This window comes from Ovis canadensis, chromosome 2 (genome assembly GCF_042477335.2).
Source record: "Ovis canadensis isolate MfBH-ARS-UI-01 breed Bighorn chromosome 2, ARS-UI_OviCan_v2, whole genome shotgun sequence".
Classification (NCBI taxonomy): Eukaryota; Metazoa; Chordata; class Mammalia; order Artiodactyla; family Bovidae; genus Ovis; species Ovis canadensis.
The window spans coordinates 21,514,215-21,531,982 of record NC_091246.1 but is presented as its reverse complement, the minus strand read 5'-3'; the positions used below and the strand labels follow the sequence as shown (position 1 = coordinate 21,531,982).

Genomic DNA, 17,768 nt, shown 5'->3' with positions numbered 1-17,768 from the left:
TCTCATTTATGATTCATTGGGTTGAGTATATTCATAAGATATGTGCAACATTAGCACATTCAATTTTCCATCCAAATCATCTTTTACACTTAATACATTAAAAATTGTTTTCTTTTAATGCACTTATAGAGGACACTTCCCCGATCTATCATGAATTTTTGTTGCCAAAGTGACTGGGATGTTTCTCCTCTTATGTTTTCTATCTAGAAGTACATGGAGCCCAGGGGAAAAGCCACTCCACCGAAACTACAGCATTACTTAGATTTTTCTTCTTTTAAGAAATTTTCTCTCTAGAATGTCTGGCAACAAAACCTCTGTAGTTTATGTCTTGTCCTCTTTTTCTTTCCCTTTTCCTGGCTTTCCGATCTTGTAGCTCATGATCGAGCATCAGGACTGCACCCTCTCCCTCCAGTCGTGGGCTTCTGTTCATTCTGCTTGTCACCCTGAGATGCTGTCACCTCGCCCAACTCCTCTTTTGCTCATTTGCCTCCTTCAGGTCTCATCCTTCAGATCTCAGCCAGAATTTCCCTCCTCAGGGTGAGGGGAGGGAGGGGTTTCTCAGATTCTCCATTCAGATCAGGTCTCCCCCAAGGTTCTCAGATTCTGTCGTATTTGCTTTCACAGCAGCTAATCACAGTTTAAATCATTACCTGACTTACGTGTTCCCTTGATTAACATCTTTCTTCCCTAATAAATCCCATGTTGCAAGGACAGTGTCTGTTTTGCTGACTACTAAATTCCTAGCCACCTAGCATGGTGCCTAGAACAAAAGTTGCTGTTATTGGATGAATTAAAGGAAAAACAAATAAATGGTTTGGTGTAGTTCAGTTTGCTTTCCTCTCACCTCAAACTCCATTTTCAACGTCTTCTTTGCCCTAGAGTTCTGGCACTTCCCCCTTCTTCAAGGCCAGCTTTTATTACATGAATTCGTATGTTTTATTGGGCAGCCACATGGTGTTATATGAAGATCAGTGAAGGTGGTTTTTATTATCTTGGGAGATGCTTATCATTTCCTACTAAGGCTATGTGAGTGTACTTTACTTTAATATTTCTGATTAAAGTTTGCTTTTGTCTTCACAGGCAGGACTTTTTAATTTTTAATATTTACTTGAATGTTCACCAGGACTGTTTTTGTAAAATAGGACCATCATTTGCCTGTACAAAAAAAAATGACACTAGTCTCCTAATCCCTCTAAGGAGGCAACTTTTGTAATATATATTAGAGACACAGGGCTAAAGGGGGCATTTTATAAGAGAAGCTGGAAAAGAACTAGAAAGTGTATTAAAATCAGCAAATAGTTCATTTTGACTGCTCACGTATCCTTTCAACCGTTAATTCAACTCTATGAGAGGAGGCAGGGCTTTATTTTCCAGTGTACCTTATGACTTATGAAGTGATCTCATCTCTTATACCTCAGCAGACTGAATGTCAATGACTAGAATGTTCTAAGAATGCCCTGGTCTATTCCTTTGACCATAGATCCAGATGAAGACCTCACTGGATAAAAATAATACTGCATTTTTTTTGCCTGTCAATCATCTCAAAAGGCTAAGAGCAAATGACTTTTGATGATGAGACAATGAGCACTTGCTTCCATCTGTCTACACTATTTTCTGCACTGCCTATAATGGATGGTGCAGGTTTTATGATGGAGAAATACCCACATAAGGTCTATTAAATATATTACTCATAAATTCTTGCTTTCATGGTCTCATGCTTCAAGAGCCCACCTGCTTTGAATCATGGAGCTTGCTTCCCAAAAGAGTTGGTGGGAGAGAGTGAGAAGCTACATATATTACTTTTAGTGTAAAGTAAATTATTCTGGCAAAACTAGTTTCACTAAGTGAGGATAGAACTATTCTCTAGAATTTCATTTGCACGGCAGGCCAGTCCCTCTCCCTTGGGGTTATCTGTAGGAGCAGCCAGCAACAAGATTATTTCTTCCCTATGACCCCCTGTCAGAAAAAAAAAAAAGCACTCTAACCTGCCTTGGCTGCTGTAACTCATAGCGAATCATAAATTGGTCTGTCCTGCACAGCATTTTGCATTTAATTTTACTTCTGATTCAAAGTGGTTGGTTGAAGCCAGTGAATCTCTGCTCTGAAATGGTGATAAAATGTTCACATTCTTAATGCTTAACAGTTTATTAACTGTGTTAAATGTATAGCCAGCATGCTAAACAGTTATGACCAAGGAGAAAAATGGAGCTATTTCAGTCATTGTAAGTTATCTAATATCATGGTTACAGATGCTTATGCAGCCAGGATTCAATTTGCTGATGGATTGAGTATAAATACAGATCATAAATCTTACTTTTTAAGTCAATAGATTTTCATCCAAACACATTTCCCATAGGAATATTTTATAAGTTATTGTTTAGAATCCAAGACTGATACATTAAAAAAAACCATAGCCAAATTTAGGGACTAGAAATAGGTACTATTTACACAAAAATAAGAAAATGCTATTTCTATAATTTAAAATATTTTATATAACAGAAAAGTTGTTTTTAGGAAACGGTAGATGGAACTGTTAGGAATTGCTTTTTTAGACTGGGATTGCTTAGATGGCCTCCAAGAACTGAGGACATCATTTCCTAGGAACATATTTCTTAATAAAATGCTTCTAGGGAAGTCTGGGTGGAGAAGGCACTGGCAACCCACTCCAGTACTCTTGCCTGGAAACTCCCATGGACGGAGGAACCTGGTGGGCTGCAGTCCGTGGGGTCGCTAAAAGTCGGACACAACTAAGCGACTTCCCTTTCACTTTAAACTTTCATGCATTGGAGAAGGAAATGGCAACCCACTCCAGTGTTCTTGCCTGGAGAATCCCAGGGACAGAGGAGCCTGATGGGCTGCCATCTATGGGGTCGCACAGAGTCGGACACGACTGAAGCGACTTAGCAGCAGCAGCAGCAGCAGCAGCAGCAGGGAAGTCTGGGAGTTGTTATTCTCAAAGTTTTCATGCATACAAATATAGAGGAGACATGGGGAGGTTATCCCAAGATAATTAAAGAAGAGTTAGAGAATGGAAGGAGGCAGGTGTTCAAGAGCATTAATGTGGAGGCACCAGGAAATTTGCCTGAGGTGAATTAAATGAGCTGTGGGAAAACGGGATAAAAATGGCAGCATAGTACAATGAGAATTGTTCTGATACCCAGTAGGTGACAGAGATGAAAATTTATGAGAAGAAATGAGACAGACCATGAGTAAGTGGTGGAAGAAACCTCAGAGTGTGAACAACACTCCATATAAATCACCTCTCATTCAGTATTAGGAGAGTTTCTCATTACAATGGAAAAACAAACATCCCAGGAGAACAACAGGAGATCTGTGGCTTCCATGTGAATGATACATTTTCACTCCTCAGAAGTAAATGCTACAAAAATGGAAGTTTGAAAAATATTAGAAAAAAGCAAACCACATAAACCCAGTTTCATCAAACATTAAAATATACATATACATGCTAATTCTCATGGTTTGGACTGGACACTCATCTTTGTCCTCTCTATAATAACCTTAGTAGATGGGATAATATCAATCTTCATCTCAAGGAGTTAAAATTCAGTCTACCGAGAAGCATTCAAGAGCCTGCATGATTTTGCTTCAAGTTACTTTTATCTCCTCAACTTTCAGCTCGTCTCTCTGCAAAACCATATGCCAACTTTATGCCTGCTACTTCTCCTCGAATGACAATTTTTCTCCCTAGTGCCTTCTTCCTTGGGGATCTCATACTCCCCACAGTGCTTTAATACACAATGTCACCTCTCTGCTCCAGATTCCCACCAGTGTCAATGTCACTCCTGAAATCTGGCTCCATATTTCCCAGTGCCTGCTGGATTTCACCTGGATGCCCAACACAGATTTTAAAATGCAAAGTATGAAACTGAACTGATCAGCATAATTTCCAGTTTATAAACTGCCTTTTCTGCTTCCCTGAATGGTACCATCATTTTATACACTCAGGCCTGCAGCTTTGCACGTTTGACTCTGTTGACTCTCACATCCAGTTATTTGCCAAGTTCTGAATGGGGCTGAATAGATAACTACTGATCTGGCTGGGCTTCCCGGGTGGCTCAGTTGTAAAGACTCTGCCTGCCAATGCAGGAGACACGGGTTTGATCCCTGAGTTAGAAAGATCCCCTGGAGAAGGAAATGGCAACCTACTTCAGTATTCTTGCCTGGAAAATCCCATGGACAGAGGAGCCTGGTGGGCTACATCCATGGGGTTGCAAAAGAGTCAGATATGACCTAGCAACTAAACAACAATGATAACTGATCTGGTCACTACAATGTTTCTTGACTCTTCTATCAGTGACAATATCCGTAACTCCAACTCGTTGTCCAGCTCCAACACTGTCTTTCTCTTCTAATTGTGTTTAATTGCTGCTGTTGAAACAACCATTCTAAATGGATTCTGCTTCTCTGTGCTATTACACTGTTCAAAAATGTCAATGGATCTCTAGCCCAATGTCAAAGATCCTCTGATATCTCAACCAAAGTTACTTTTCAGACTTAGATCTTCTTCTTCCTTTCATGCTGTGGCTAAAGTGAACTCTTCAAGATATCCTGACTATGTCTCATATGTTCTACCTCCAAGTAGTTTGTTCTGTTGTCCATTCTTTCTTCCTTGATGCAGATATTCAAATTCTAAATCTTTTTCAAGAATAAGAACACAGTTTATCTTACTAATTAGTCAGACAGTTCAGTCACTTAGTTGTGTCCGACTCTTTGCAAACCCATGGACTGCAGCACACTAGGTCTCCCTGTCCATCACCAACTCCTGGAGTTTACTCAAACTCATGTCCATTGACATGATGGTTGGCGATGCCATCCAAACATCTCATCCTCTGTCATCCCCTTCTCCTCCTACCTCCAATCTTTCCCAGCATCAGGGTCTTTTCAAATTAGTCAGTTCTTCTCATTGCATGGCCAAAGTATTGGGAGTTTCAGCTTCAGCATCTGTCCTTCCAATGAATATTCAGGACTGATTTCCTTAAGGATGGACTGGTTGGATCTCCTTGCAGTCCAAGGGCTCTCAAGAGTCTTCTCCAACACCACAGTTCAAAAGCATCAATTCTTTGGCGCTCAACTTTCTTTATGGTCCAACTCTCACATCCATACATGACTACTAGAAAAACTATAGCTTTGACTAGATGGACCTTTGCTGGCAAATTAATGTCTCTGCTTTTTAATATGCTTTCTAGGTAGGTCATAACTTTTCTTCCAAGGAGCAAATGTCTTAATTTCATGGCTGCAATCACCATCTGCAGTGATTTTGGAGCCCCCCAAAATAAAGTCTGTCACTGTTTCCACTGTTTCCCCATCTATTTGCCTTGAAGTGATGGGGCCAGATGCTATGATCTTATTAATTAAGCCTTCCATTGAAGGCAATTACCCTTTCTTTGAAATTTGATGTGTTTTACTTGTTTCTAAACTTTGGCATGCTTATACCTTTTTCTTTGTTAGTTCAACTTTTAGTGTTTTGAGGACCTTCTGACTGTTTTCAATAGTGGCTGTACCAATTTTCAATCCTACCAACACTTATAAATTTCTAAGTTGTTTTTCCTTGTGTTTTAATCTTTTTTTTTTTAATCTTTTCTCTTCTACTTTTCTGCTTCTGCATTTTCCACATTGTTTAGTGTAAAAGAGAAAAAAGATAAAATCACTCAAAGAATTGAGCATTGGCAGGGGAGAAAAGAGCTCATGTGAGTGAGTGGAATATATTTAAGAATGAATGCTGAGTGACTGAAAGGTATGGAAATTTTTTTGATTATGCCTGTCATTGGGAAGATGAGGTCATTATGTTTTCTGCATAATACCACACATTTGGATGAAAATTGAACAATTCTGTCACCAACTTTATTCACCAAAAGTTCAGATGTTGGGTATTTCTTAATCAAATAATCTAGGTGTTTTTATACGGAAAAGAAGTGAGAGACTTTAAACATTAGGAAAGAGACATATATTTTGGGGAACCTTAGTGAAAATTCATTTATTATCTAAAATTGAAAATGTTTTAGATTTAGGTTTGTCTACTTCATTAGGACCTTAGTAAATGTAACACAAAGTTGACATTGTCCATTTCCTCTCACAGCATGTTAAACCCAGACAACATATTAAAAAGGAGGATGAGATGGTTGGATGGCGTCACCGACTTGATGGATATGAGTTTGAGCAGGCTCTGGGAGCTGGTGATGGACAGGGAAGCCTGATGTGCTACACTCCATGGAGTCTCAAACAGTCGGACATGACTGAGTGATTAAAATGAACTGATTTCGTCTCACTTTGTCTGGAGGGCTGGGTTAGGTTTATAAAAATGTGACCTTTTTATTGGGAATGGAATGAGCATTTCTTTTTGCTTAAAAAAGAAACTGTTTTACTGCTGTGTATGGTTTATTGTTATGCTTTTCCTTTTAATCCTTAAAATAATAATTGCTTCAGGTTTCTCATGCATAACATCCATGAAAATTTTGATAATCTTTGTTTCTGATTAATAAAACTCTAGTCAGTATTATGTTCACCTTTTTACATATGATAATGGTCCAGAATTTTCACAACAACCAGCACATATATTGTCTCTTATACTAGATTGGATTGATGGGTTTCCAAGTTGAATTTGTAATTTAAGAATCACATTGCAAGATTACTGCAAAAAAAAAAAAATTGAGTAAGCCTCTGTTAAGATGGTAAACTTTTGGGAGATCCACAGACCTCTTGGGGCAAAGAATAAACAGAGGCTGCTAATACCAGTACAATATGAAAGCTGAAGCATCACCAAATCTCTCGTTAGGGTAACACATATATTTATACTATGGAACTTATTTGTGTTCACTAAATCCAGACGACAACCTAAAGTCCTGACCGCACATTAAGAAGCAAATATAATTCATTGCCCAGTCAATGATCCATTGTTTGCTGAATCTTTTCATGAGGTTCACATGTATTAAGCAGGTTTTCAGTATATGGGTCAAATTTCTCACATTCGTTTGTTTGCAGAACAGACCATATATCCTAATCCAAACTATTTATGAGAATTCTCTAAAGCTGCCAGTAGCCCTCTGGGCCACCTTATCATTTAACAAAAATAGTAAATGTCCTATCTGTTCATTCTCTGTGCAATTAATTTTAAATGTTTGATAAAAATATATGGTAAAGGGTTCAATATTATGATATTTGATGTGAAAAGGGATATTTGAAAAGTCATGGTGAGGTTTCACAGTTTGAAATGCTCAGCTTAGCTCAAGATGCTTTAACACAGTGTGTCCTGGGTATGTTCCTTGAATTGCAGCTTTCTCCAGTCTCTTGTAGATGGGTTCTACAGATTGGAATACATGTCTGTTCTAGATCTGCATTCTGTTCCCCACTGGGACTGTAGTACTCCCTTGACTCCTTTTCTTATTGTTTTGAGCCCTGACAACCTCCTCCTCTCCATTCCCACTAGGTTGGCCAAGTTCGCCATACTTGTAGTCACTGAAAGAGGTCTTGTCACCAAACAGACATGGCTGTTTACCCAAGTATCACCACTGCTTTACCTGCTTACCTGAACCCTACCCTCCTCCTTTCTTCATAGGGTCAGATGTCTAGAATATCAAAGGTAGCCTAGAATAGAGATGATTTTCTTGAATATTCTTGGACATTGTAATGTGACTGTTGACATCATCCTCCAGCCCTAAGGTGATCAGCCTTTTTTACCCAAAAGGACATTCTCTTCCTAGTCAATCTTGCCAGCTCAGTTGGCTTAGTACTCCTTGGCTATATGCACTGAGTTTTCTAGCTTTCTGACTTTGAGTGCTTATGATAAAATGTTAGTTCTTTCCATTTTACAATTTTTCATGATGAAAAAGGATTCTTTACTATTTAAATTTGGACCTTATTATTTATTTCCATTAATTCCAAGGAGAGGTAATTAATCAGTTTTTTAAGTTTTACTTTGGGTGAAAATACTTTGTAAGACTATTCCCTGATAGCCATTCTGCCAGATGGTTAACTAATGCAAGGAAAAAACTGCACTAATAGACGTTTCCATGAAACTTTCTTTGGAATAAAATCTCCTAAAAACATCCCTCACTCTTTTTGTTTCATTTAATAAAGCAATGAAATATTTAGTGCAATTAGGCAACAGACTTTTTGGACTAATCTCTACAGATGGTTCAGAGAATATTCTGTGTTAGATGAAAGCATATAAACTACTACAGCGTAAGACACAATATACAGAGTTAAAATGGACAATCAGGAAATCTAGAGTGAAAAGAAGTATTACCTTAGGGTCATGTATTCCAGAAAGCTCTTCATAGATCTTCTCACCTACCATGACAGCAGCCAAATTCGCCGTGTATGTTGAAAGGCAAAACATACAGAAAATGGCCCAAAGGTTCATCAGAAACCTTCCAGTCCAGCATTTTGGAGGTTTGATAGCTGCTGTTCTACCAAACAAGAGAGCATAACAGACATTCAAGGCTGAAGAGAAGGAGAAAACTTTACTTCTATTCCGCCCCTTGGGAGTCATGCCAAAGGGGCTTTTCCATTCATAGAGAGTGAGGAAAATGGCAGTGATGTGCAGAGCCACAAAAATCCCCAGCCACATTGTCCAGTGGAGTGGCCACATGAAGGCTCCGATGGGAGCTGCTGTGTCTCGTGTCCTCACTAAGATGCCCAAGCTGGTGGAGAAGAAAGGGCTGGTGAAATCTATCACCTGGCTTCGTGCAGTATTGATGCTGAAGGAAGTGACTGCCAAGTGGGCTGACCCACTTAGGAGATCACCCACCAGCCCAGTCCAGTGCCCATTTTTCCAGGCTCCATATTTGCCATCTCCAACAATATAGAGATCAAAGTCAAAGTTCATGTCTTCTGCTAGTTTTTCCAGGAGATCAATGCAATATCCATAGCAGCACTTCTTCAATTTTATGGGCACTGTATCATTACTGCTATGGAGGCTGCTAAAAAGGCTGTCCAACGTGGAAGAATCATTAGTCATGGGGTCTAGACAGAGTTGGCCAGCAGGGCACAAGCCTTCATCATCAACCTCCCTTGTGAAGACAAATGGATGCTCTATCAGCGTAACCACTCGCAAGTGTAGCTTACTTGGGTGCTGAAAGTGGGTTTTGTGCCTCTGGGCTTGCTCTGGCCATATTCCATAGTCCATGACAATCTTCCCCCTCTGCCAGCTGCCCAAGCGTGTCCACATTGGCTTTCCCATGGGGTCATTTTGCAGATTCCAGATGAAAAAGTTGTTTTCTGAGCTGATGATAGTGGAACCTTTCACTTTGATGGAACCACTGAGGCCTCTGAAAGTGGTGTTGGCTAGAAACCTGGCAAAGAGGAGTAAAGGCAGAAAGTAAGGAAGAGGGGTGAGGGCAAAGTCAGGAAGTAGTGCCCATCTTTGCTTCTCTGTCTCAATAAAAAGACCTATGTTTCAAAAGGCATTGCCTATAATTACTTTAGGAATTAATAAGCTGGAATATTTCTAGAAGAAGAGTCCTATTTCATTGAACAAATGAAATCTTATCCCCATGTTCTAATGCCTGGACTGGGTGTTTGACTTATGGTCTTACTCCAAATCTTTATTCCTAGTTAAGGGGTCTGTTAATTAATTTGTTATAAATGGTTAATTATATAGTCTCACAAGTTTCCAAGCTATGGATGTTCTCAGCATCTTTAACATATCTCATTTCTACTGTTCACCACATTTAACTGTAAATAAATCAGCTCAATAAATATCTTTGGTGCAAGGAATAAGTTTTAATAAGTATGCATATACTTTAATAATTGCTTAACATTATATTCATAATTCTAGAAAATAGCCAAATCTTATTATTGGTGTTTCTCCTTTTAGAGTGAAAATAATCACCATGTCTGTTCCCATGAGGCCAGTCAAAGCTGCATGTTGGATACCATCCATAGAATAAAGAAAAAGATGATAAACAGACTTGCAGTTCCCAGGACAGCCTCAGGCTAACCTCCCTCTAAGTCATTAGAGAAAAACAATTGGCTCTGGCTCTAGAGAGAGCTTCTGCCAGAAGTCAAAGAAAGGAAAATTACCAGCTGAATGATGTACTGATTCCTAACCCTGTGAACCAAGGCACTGTCAGTACACGTTCTGCTATGGAAAAGGCAGGAAAATGCTTGGTCAAAGTCTCTGTCTTTCTTGAATTTTGGAAGAAGAGACAAAAGAGGTAACATACAGGCTGTGGCATCTCTGTACTCTTAATTATGTCAGAATGAAAGGCCACAGTTTGACATCAGACACACTTGTGTTAGAATATTAGTCCACCCACCTTCTAGCATTGTCCTTGGACACAGATTTACTGAACTCTAAGCTTCAGTTTTGTCATCAGCAAAATAGGGGAAATAATTACATTTTTATTTGTAAATTACTTCCACTGTAAGGGTTAGAAATAATTCATGTGAAGTATATACTATACCTTTAGACATAGAACAAATGTTCCAGATATGGTAATTTAATGTCTTTTAAATTTTTTCAATCAAGGCCATCCCCAATCACTTTTCCTAGTCTTTTAATAGAACTTTTGCAGTTGGAGACACAAAGTATTGCATTATGATAAACTCATAGAGGGTACTCAAGACACATTTCAAATTAAAAGAAATTAAATTGAAATGTGGACTGTAACATAGAAGATTTTTGTGAAGAGTTGGATGATACAAGTCTAGGTCCTTAGCAAAATACATTAATCTATTGATCACCACAAATTACTCTGTAATTTACAAATGCAAATACCAGTAGTAGGAAGTTACATTGCCACAAAAGAAACATAGAGAAATCAGAAAGTGTGAAAAATGTACTAATTTTCATTAAAGATATAAATGTAAATCACATTTGAAGATCCTTCCATCACTAAATGCCATATAACTGCTCATTTTGGTAGATTGTGTATAATAGTAATTATTCACATTAGCACTTCCTTGTGGGACTCTACCATTTAAAATGAATTCTATTTTGCAACAAGTAGAAGTCTCCATTATCTTAGATTTTAAAACAGTTTTCTGCTTCTTTAGGGAAGTAGAGAACCAAATCATTAAAATATACAGATTAATCAATCGATAATTACCTAGGTAGTAGAACAGAAGAATGACTATAATTGTGTTTCTGATGAGCAATCTACTATTAGATTTGTTATCACACGCACACACATACACACACACATGGATATAGCCTAGGGAATAAAATAGTTATTAGTAAATAGGTTAATTTTACTTGGTCAATTTAGTGATCAGAAAAGCAAAGTTGTAGAAAAAGAAACTCTTTATTATTTTAAGAATATACGGGGCTTAATGATTATAGACTTTTAATTGGATGGACCTACCAAGCACTGCTGCTGCTGCTGCTGCTGCTAAGTCGCTTCAGTCGTGTCCGACTCTGTGCGACCCCATAGACGGCAGCCCACCAGGCTCTGCCATCCCTGGGATTCTCCAGGCAAGAACACTGGAGTGGGTTGCCATTTCCTTCTCCAATGCATGAAAGTGAAAAGTGAAAGTGAAGTTGCTCAGTCATGTCCGACTCAGCGACCCCATGGACTGCAGCCCATCAGGCTCCTCCATCCATGGGATTTTCCAGGCAAGAGTACTGGAGTGGGGTGCCATTGCCTTCTCTGTACCAAGGGCTACCACTGAATAAATATATACTTAAATTATCTCAGAAAAGAGGGTTTTGGGAATCTTTCATAGATTAACTCCATCATTCCAGTAAAACTTATTCCTCATTGTCGATATTAACTGACATTCAACATGGCCATAACTAAAGAACAGTGCTCAGCTGTCTCTGAGGCATTCATCTGTCACTGAAAGACATATCAATCAGGATCTAAATGTCTTCCATTCCCAAGACTGGAAAATTCCAGTGTTTGTTTCACTATGGAATTGGCACCAAGAAATTGGGTCTCAGAGAATCCCCGTTTATGATGGATTATTTCTATTTTATTTTCAGTTTTACAGAAAAAGTAAAATAATCTCATTAATAGCCTTAGTTATTATCACATTCACCATGTATTCTTTATAATGGGATGGCAATGTGTAGCAAAGTTTGAATACTCATATATTAGTTAAAAGATTACAATGTTGAAATCTTGCTTTTGCATACTTATTTCTAACATGTTCCTTTTTATGTTGCCCTGGACTCTTCTTGGATGAACAAGAAAAAGGAAAATCAGGAATAACAACTTTATTGGCAAGGTAAACTGATACAAATATATACCAGGTACTGTTCTTAGTATGAGTTTTAAAGATGAAAGACACACTCATTATTCTTAAGGAACTCAAAGTCTCACAATGGGGAGAGAGAAAAGCAAACAGGCAATTCTAAACCAGTGTAATGAGCACCCTGATGGAGGCAGAACTGGGGGGCATATGGAGAAGACTCTTGAGAGTCCCTTGGACTGCAACGAGATCCAACCAGTCCATCCTAAAGGAGATCAGTCCTGGGTGTTCACTGGAGGGACTGAAGCTGGAACCGAAGCTTCAGACTGAAGTTGAAGACTGAAGCTGAAACTCCAATACTTTGGCCACCTGATACGAAAAACTGACTTACTGGAAAAGACCCTGATGCTGGGAAAGACTGAAGGCAGGAGGAGAAGGGGAAGACAGAGGATGAGGTGGTTGGATGGCATCACTGACTCTATGGACATAAGTTTGAGTAAGCTCTGGGAGTTGGTGATGGCCAGGGAAGCCTCATGTGCTGCAGGCCATGGGGTCGCAAAGAGTCGGACATGACTGAGCGACTGAACTGACTGGAACAGAAAGCAAGGGCACCTGCAAATTCCTCTATAGGGGTGACAAGAAAGGCTTCTCAGAGGAGGAGGTATGAGAGCTGAGTCTTTTTTTTGTGGGGGAGGGGGATTGTAAGAAATTTTACTTCCTGAGGCAGAAGTCCCTGAAGATAAGAATCTCACGTGAAGTGAAGTGTTAAGTTGTTCAGTCATGTCTAACTCTTTGTGACCCTCATGGACTGTAGCCCACCAGGCTCCTCCGTCCATGGGATTCTCCAGGCAAGAATACTGGAGTGGGTTGCCATTTCTTTCTCCATGGGATCTTCCCAACCCAGGGGTTGAACCCAAGTCTTCCACATTGCAGGTAGATTCTTCTATCACCAAGCCACCAGGGAAGCCCTAGGAATCTCATATGCACACTAAATACACTGAAGACAAACTTTGTCTAATCAACAGTATTGACTCAGGACAGTTCTACCATTTGCTATATAATTCTCACCAATAATCACTACTTTGGAGTTCAGTGCAATTCCATAGCATATAGGAAACCAAACTTATTAAAACAAATGCTTTACCTTGAAAAGCCACATAACCAAATAGTAACATTTGCAGAGAGACAAGCAAAGATGTAAGTATAGAAAGAGTATACTTTAAAACTCATCATCACTAAGCTGCAGATCACATTAACAATGATTTGCCCTTCTTCTGCTCCAGGCTCTCCTTTTCTTGAAATATCAAATGTAAATGCATGTTAAATGATATTTTAAAAGAAAAATAGGAGCAATCATTGGAACAATCATATGATTTTGACATTGTATGTATTTTTTCATGTGTAAGGAGATTTTATTTAGAATTTGATTTGGGAAAGTTGTCAAAAATATTAAAAGGTTTGAATATTTAACTAAATAGGATGATAGGTCATTGTGAGACAATGCTTATCAATTTAACTGAAGTAATAATGAGAGATTTCAAAGACAAATATGAGATAAAATGAAGGAAATCTTAGAGAGCTGAATCTTGACGAAGGAATTATAGTTAAGCAGGAAGAGAAGCTAGGGACTGATGCTGTCAGCCCAGGGAGATTCGTGTGCAAAAGCCAGAGACAGAGAGAGCAAGCTGCTTGATGATGAGTGCTGAGAAATAAGACTGGAGGTGAGGGTGGGAAATGAAGTACAAAAGGACTAAGATCATGATGAATATAATAGTCATTGAGAGAATTTTTCTGGGGAGGGACAGGATCATCAGATTTGATTTTAGAAAGATCTTGTTTTCTTGTTAGCTAAGTGGGAAAGTTTGGAAGGAGAAGCAGGCTGAGAACAGTTTCAGATGTGAGGATTAATGCTTCTCCTTTCCTCCCTTGGCTTCCTCTCTCTCTGCTTATTTCACAAGGGGCTTAAGGTGACAAGGGCTAAGTAATAACAGAGTGGAGAAAATGGCATAATCAGGAGATATAATAGTTTCCAAAAGAAAAGCAGTGATTTTAAGAGGGTCAAATGTACAGGGTTGCATTTAATTCACAAACTATACTAAGGGTGTATAAAACTTGGCTTGTTGGAAGGTCATATAAATAAGACCTGGAGTATTTGCTTGCGTATCAGATAAATGTGAGCCCATAGAGCACTGTGGGGGAAAAAGAGAAATGTAGTATCAAATTCCTCTAATAGTAATTTAGAACCTGGATCAGAGGTATCAATAATACCACTACATTCTGTGCTGATCATACTACCCCTCCAGTCTAGCTATGAATTCTCAATAGAACTTCCAGTTCAAGTATTACGAGGGAAGGTAAGGAGGTGGGAAATTTAACAAGAATGGTAACTATAACAATCTTATAGGAGAGCAGAATAGAAACATATTCAGGTTGCAACTGGACTCTAGATGTTTCCCATGTCCATTTTATGGACTGGATTTTATTTAACAGGAAAAGGGGAGCCATGAAGGTATCGAAGTAGAGCAATGATATAACCATAAGTCTGCACTGATGATTCTCCTCGGCAAGTGGGCACAATGTATACACAGGAAGGAAGAGATAATGATTAGGAGTCCACTTAGAAGATTAATACAATTTCTTTGCCATGGTATGATAAGAGTCTTGATCTCACTCCATGAGTGAGAATCTGGCGCGTACTGAGTGTTTATCAAAGCATTTCAGGTATATATGTATATTTATCAGCAGATCTCTCAAGATATCATTCTGCTTGAAAGAATAAAGCTCATTGGTTAACTGGAGGTAACTTGTTACTTCAGTAAAAGTTCCCAACTATGTCACTAATTAAGAACATGTGTTTATTTGAGTAGGAGCTGAGATAAAATCTGAACTCTTCGATACAGGATACAGAATGCTTGGGGCTGGTGCACGGGGATGATCCAGAGAGATGATGTGGGGTGGGAGGTGGGAGGGGGATTCAGGATTGGGAGCTTGTATACACCCATGGTGGATTTGTGTCAATGTATGGCAAAACCAATACAGTATTGTAAAGTAAAATAAAGTTTTAAAAAAAATTATCATGTCTTCAAGGAAACCGTGCATAGTTAATGCAAGTGCAGGTTTACTGTCTGCATACTACGTAGATGGAGCTGTTTTGCAGCTATTATGAGATATGCCGGTGTTAATCATTTACGTTTTTACTCTTTTTTCTTTTCACACTTGCAAACACTTCCCAAATAATGTATATCAAAGAAAGAATGTACACTTGAGAGGCATCAATATCAAATAAAAACCTATTAACTTTTGTTGTTGGTACATATAAATACTAAGAAACTAAACTAATTATTTTGCAAATTAAGAAATCCAACTATGTTCTTATCTATGCAATATAACCTTTTATATTAAAAATTTTTAAATATAAAAAAATCTGAACTCTTCAAAGTATGTAAAAAATGTTTTTGAGACAGTTCACAAATATAAGCAAGATCAGTGTTTAATGTATTTAAGATCTTTTAGAAGCCACATTTGTATACAAAACTTGGCCTACTAATTAAAAGATTTTCTAAAAAAACAAAAGATTTTCTTATTAAAACAAATGAACAAAGATGCTAACAAAATAACACATCAGCAAATCAATCATTTATTCACTCAACAGTACTCCTTTTGCCAGGCACTGCTGTAAGTTCTAAGAGATACAGTAGTGAACAAAGGAATAAAGGGGACAGAATAAATATTATAAATGGGGAATATGAATGGGATATTAGTGCTAAGTGCAGAAGCAAAAAAATAGAGAAAAGATGTAAGATGTATCAGGGCTGGTGGTGGTAGTGTGGAATTTTAGGTTAGGGAAGCCAGGAGAAGGTGATATTTGTGTAAAGGGCTGAAGAAGGGGAAGGAGCTGACCAAGAGGCTCTCTGGGTAAAGAACATTCCTGTATAGGGAGCTAGGAGTCCAATGTCCTTGAGAGGGACGGTGTCTGGTATGTTTGAGGAAGAGCTAAGGGACTGAGTAAGAGGGGAGCTAAAGATGAGGTCCGAGGAAACTTGGGGGGGGTGGGGAAAATAGGATTTTGAGGGTCACTGTAAGGACTTTGTTTCTTCTTTATGTGAGATGGAAAGCCACTGGTGGGTTTCGAGCAGAGAAGTGATATGATATGACCTGTGTTTTAACAGGCTTGTCACAGTGTTGTGTTGAGAATGGACTACGGAGAGACAAAGGCAGAAGTAGAAAAAGCAGTTAGGGAGCTGTTTCAAATATCAGACAAAAGTTGATGATGGTTTAAGCTGAGGTAGCAGCAGTAGAGGTGAGAAAAATTAGTTGGATCATGATAAATTGTGAAGCTACAACTGACAGGATTTGCTGAAGGCTCAGACATAGTTGCTAGGAAAAGGAAGCGTAAGAATGACACCAAGGTTTTTGCTCTGAGAAATTGGAATGATAGAGTCGCCATCAAGTGTAATAAAGAAAACTGTAGAAGAATTGGGTTGTGAGGTGGGTGAGAACCACCAGGAGTTTGGTCGCTAATGTTAAGTTTGAGATAGTTCACTGACATCCAAACGGAGTTGCTAAGTAGGTAGGTGGAGAATTCTGGAGTTTAGGAAGGAGGTTTGAACTGGATATACAGTGTGGGAGCCAAAACTCCATATATAGTATTTGAGATCACAATGGTAATTGTAGGTGAGAAGTCCAACGAATAAGTCCAGGGCTTTTGGAGGTCGTGCAGGTGAGAAAGAACTAGCAAGAAGTAACCAGAGATGTAGAGCAGGCTGTGTTGTGTTCTAGAAGTCAAGTAAAAGAGATATTTTAATCAGGGGACACTGATCATCTGTGTCAAATGCTTCTAACAGCTCAAATGCAGTGAGGCCTGAGGACTGACTATTGGCTTTAGAAACATGTAGGTCACCAGTGACTTCATGAGAGTAATTTCAGTGGAGTGTTGGAGCCTACTGCTTCAAGGGAAAATGGAAAAAGAGAAACTGGAGATAAGTCTTTAGAGAGTCATGCTATAAAGAAGGGAAAAATGGAATAGTGGTGGAGAGGAAAAATTAAGCAAATATCTAGATATTATGAGCTTCCCCTGCGGCTCAATGGTAAAGAATCTGCCTGCAATGCAGGAGCCACAGGAGAAGCATGTTCGATCCCTGGGTTGGGAAGATCCCCTGGAGGAGGGCATGGCAACCCACTCCAGTATTCTTGCCTGGAGAATCCCAGGGACAGAGGAGCTTGGTGGGCTATACAGTCCAGAGGGCCGCAGAGTCGGACACAACTGAAGCGACCTAGCAAGCATACATGCATAAATATTATATATATATATATGTGTGTGTGTATATATATATATATATATATGTGTGTGTGTGTGTGTGTGTATATATATATACGTGTGTGTGTGCGTGCAGGATTTTAAGCTGATGACAGTGATCTAGTAAGAATAGAAAAATTAGGGCTTCCCTGGTGGCTCAGTGGTAAAGAATCTTTGATGAAGATTGGTAAAGAGTCTGATTCCTGATCTAGGCAGAGCCCACATGCCACAGAACAACTAAGCCCACGTGCCATAACAGTTGAGCATGTGCTCTAGAGCCCAGGAGCTACAACTACTGAGGTCGCACAGCAACGAAGAC

The 17,768-nt window shown here is 39.0% G+C and overlaps 1 protein-coding gene across 2 annotated transcripts in view; it reads right to left on the bottom strand.

The window, feature by feature from the left end:
- GRIN3A (glutamate ionotropic receptor NMDA type subunit 3A) overlaps window positions 1-17,768 on the bottom strand; it is a 213,204-nt gene that overhangs the window by 125,047 nt on the left and 70,389 nt on the right. For both annotated transcript variants that reach the window (XR_011254220.1, XM_069575538.1), the window contains exon 3: window positions 8,264-9,311. Coding sequence is in view for 1 of the 2 variants with exons in the window: in XM_069575538.1 (XP_069431639.1) it covers window positions 8,264-9,311 (1,048 nt within the window). In the remaining variant the exon portion in view is untranslated. The remainder of the gene's footprint in view (window positions 1-8,263; window positions 9,312-17,768) is intronic.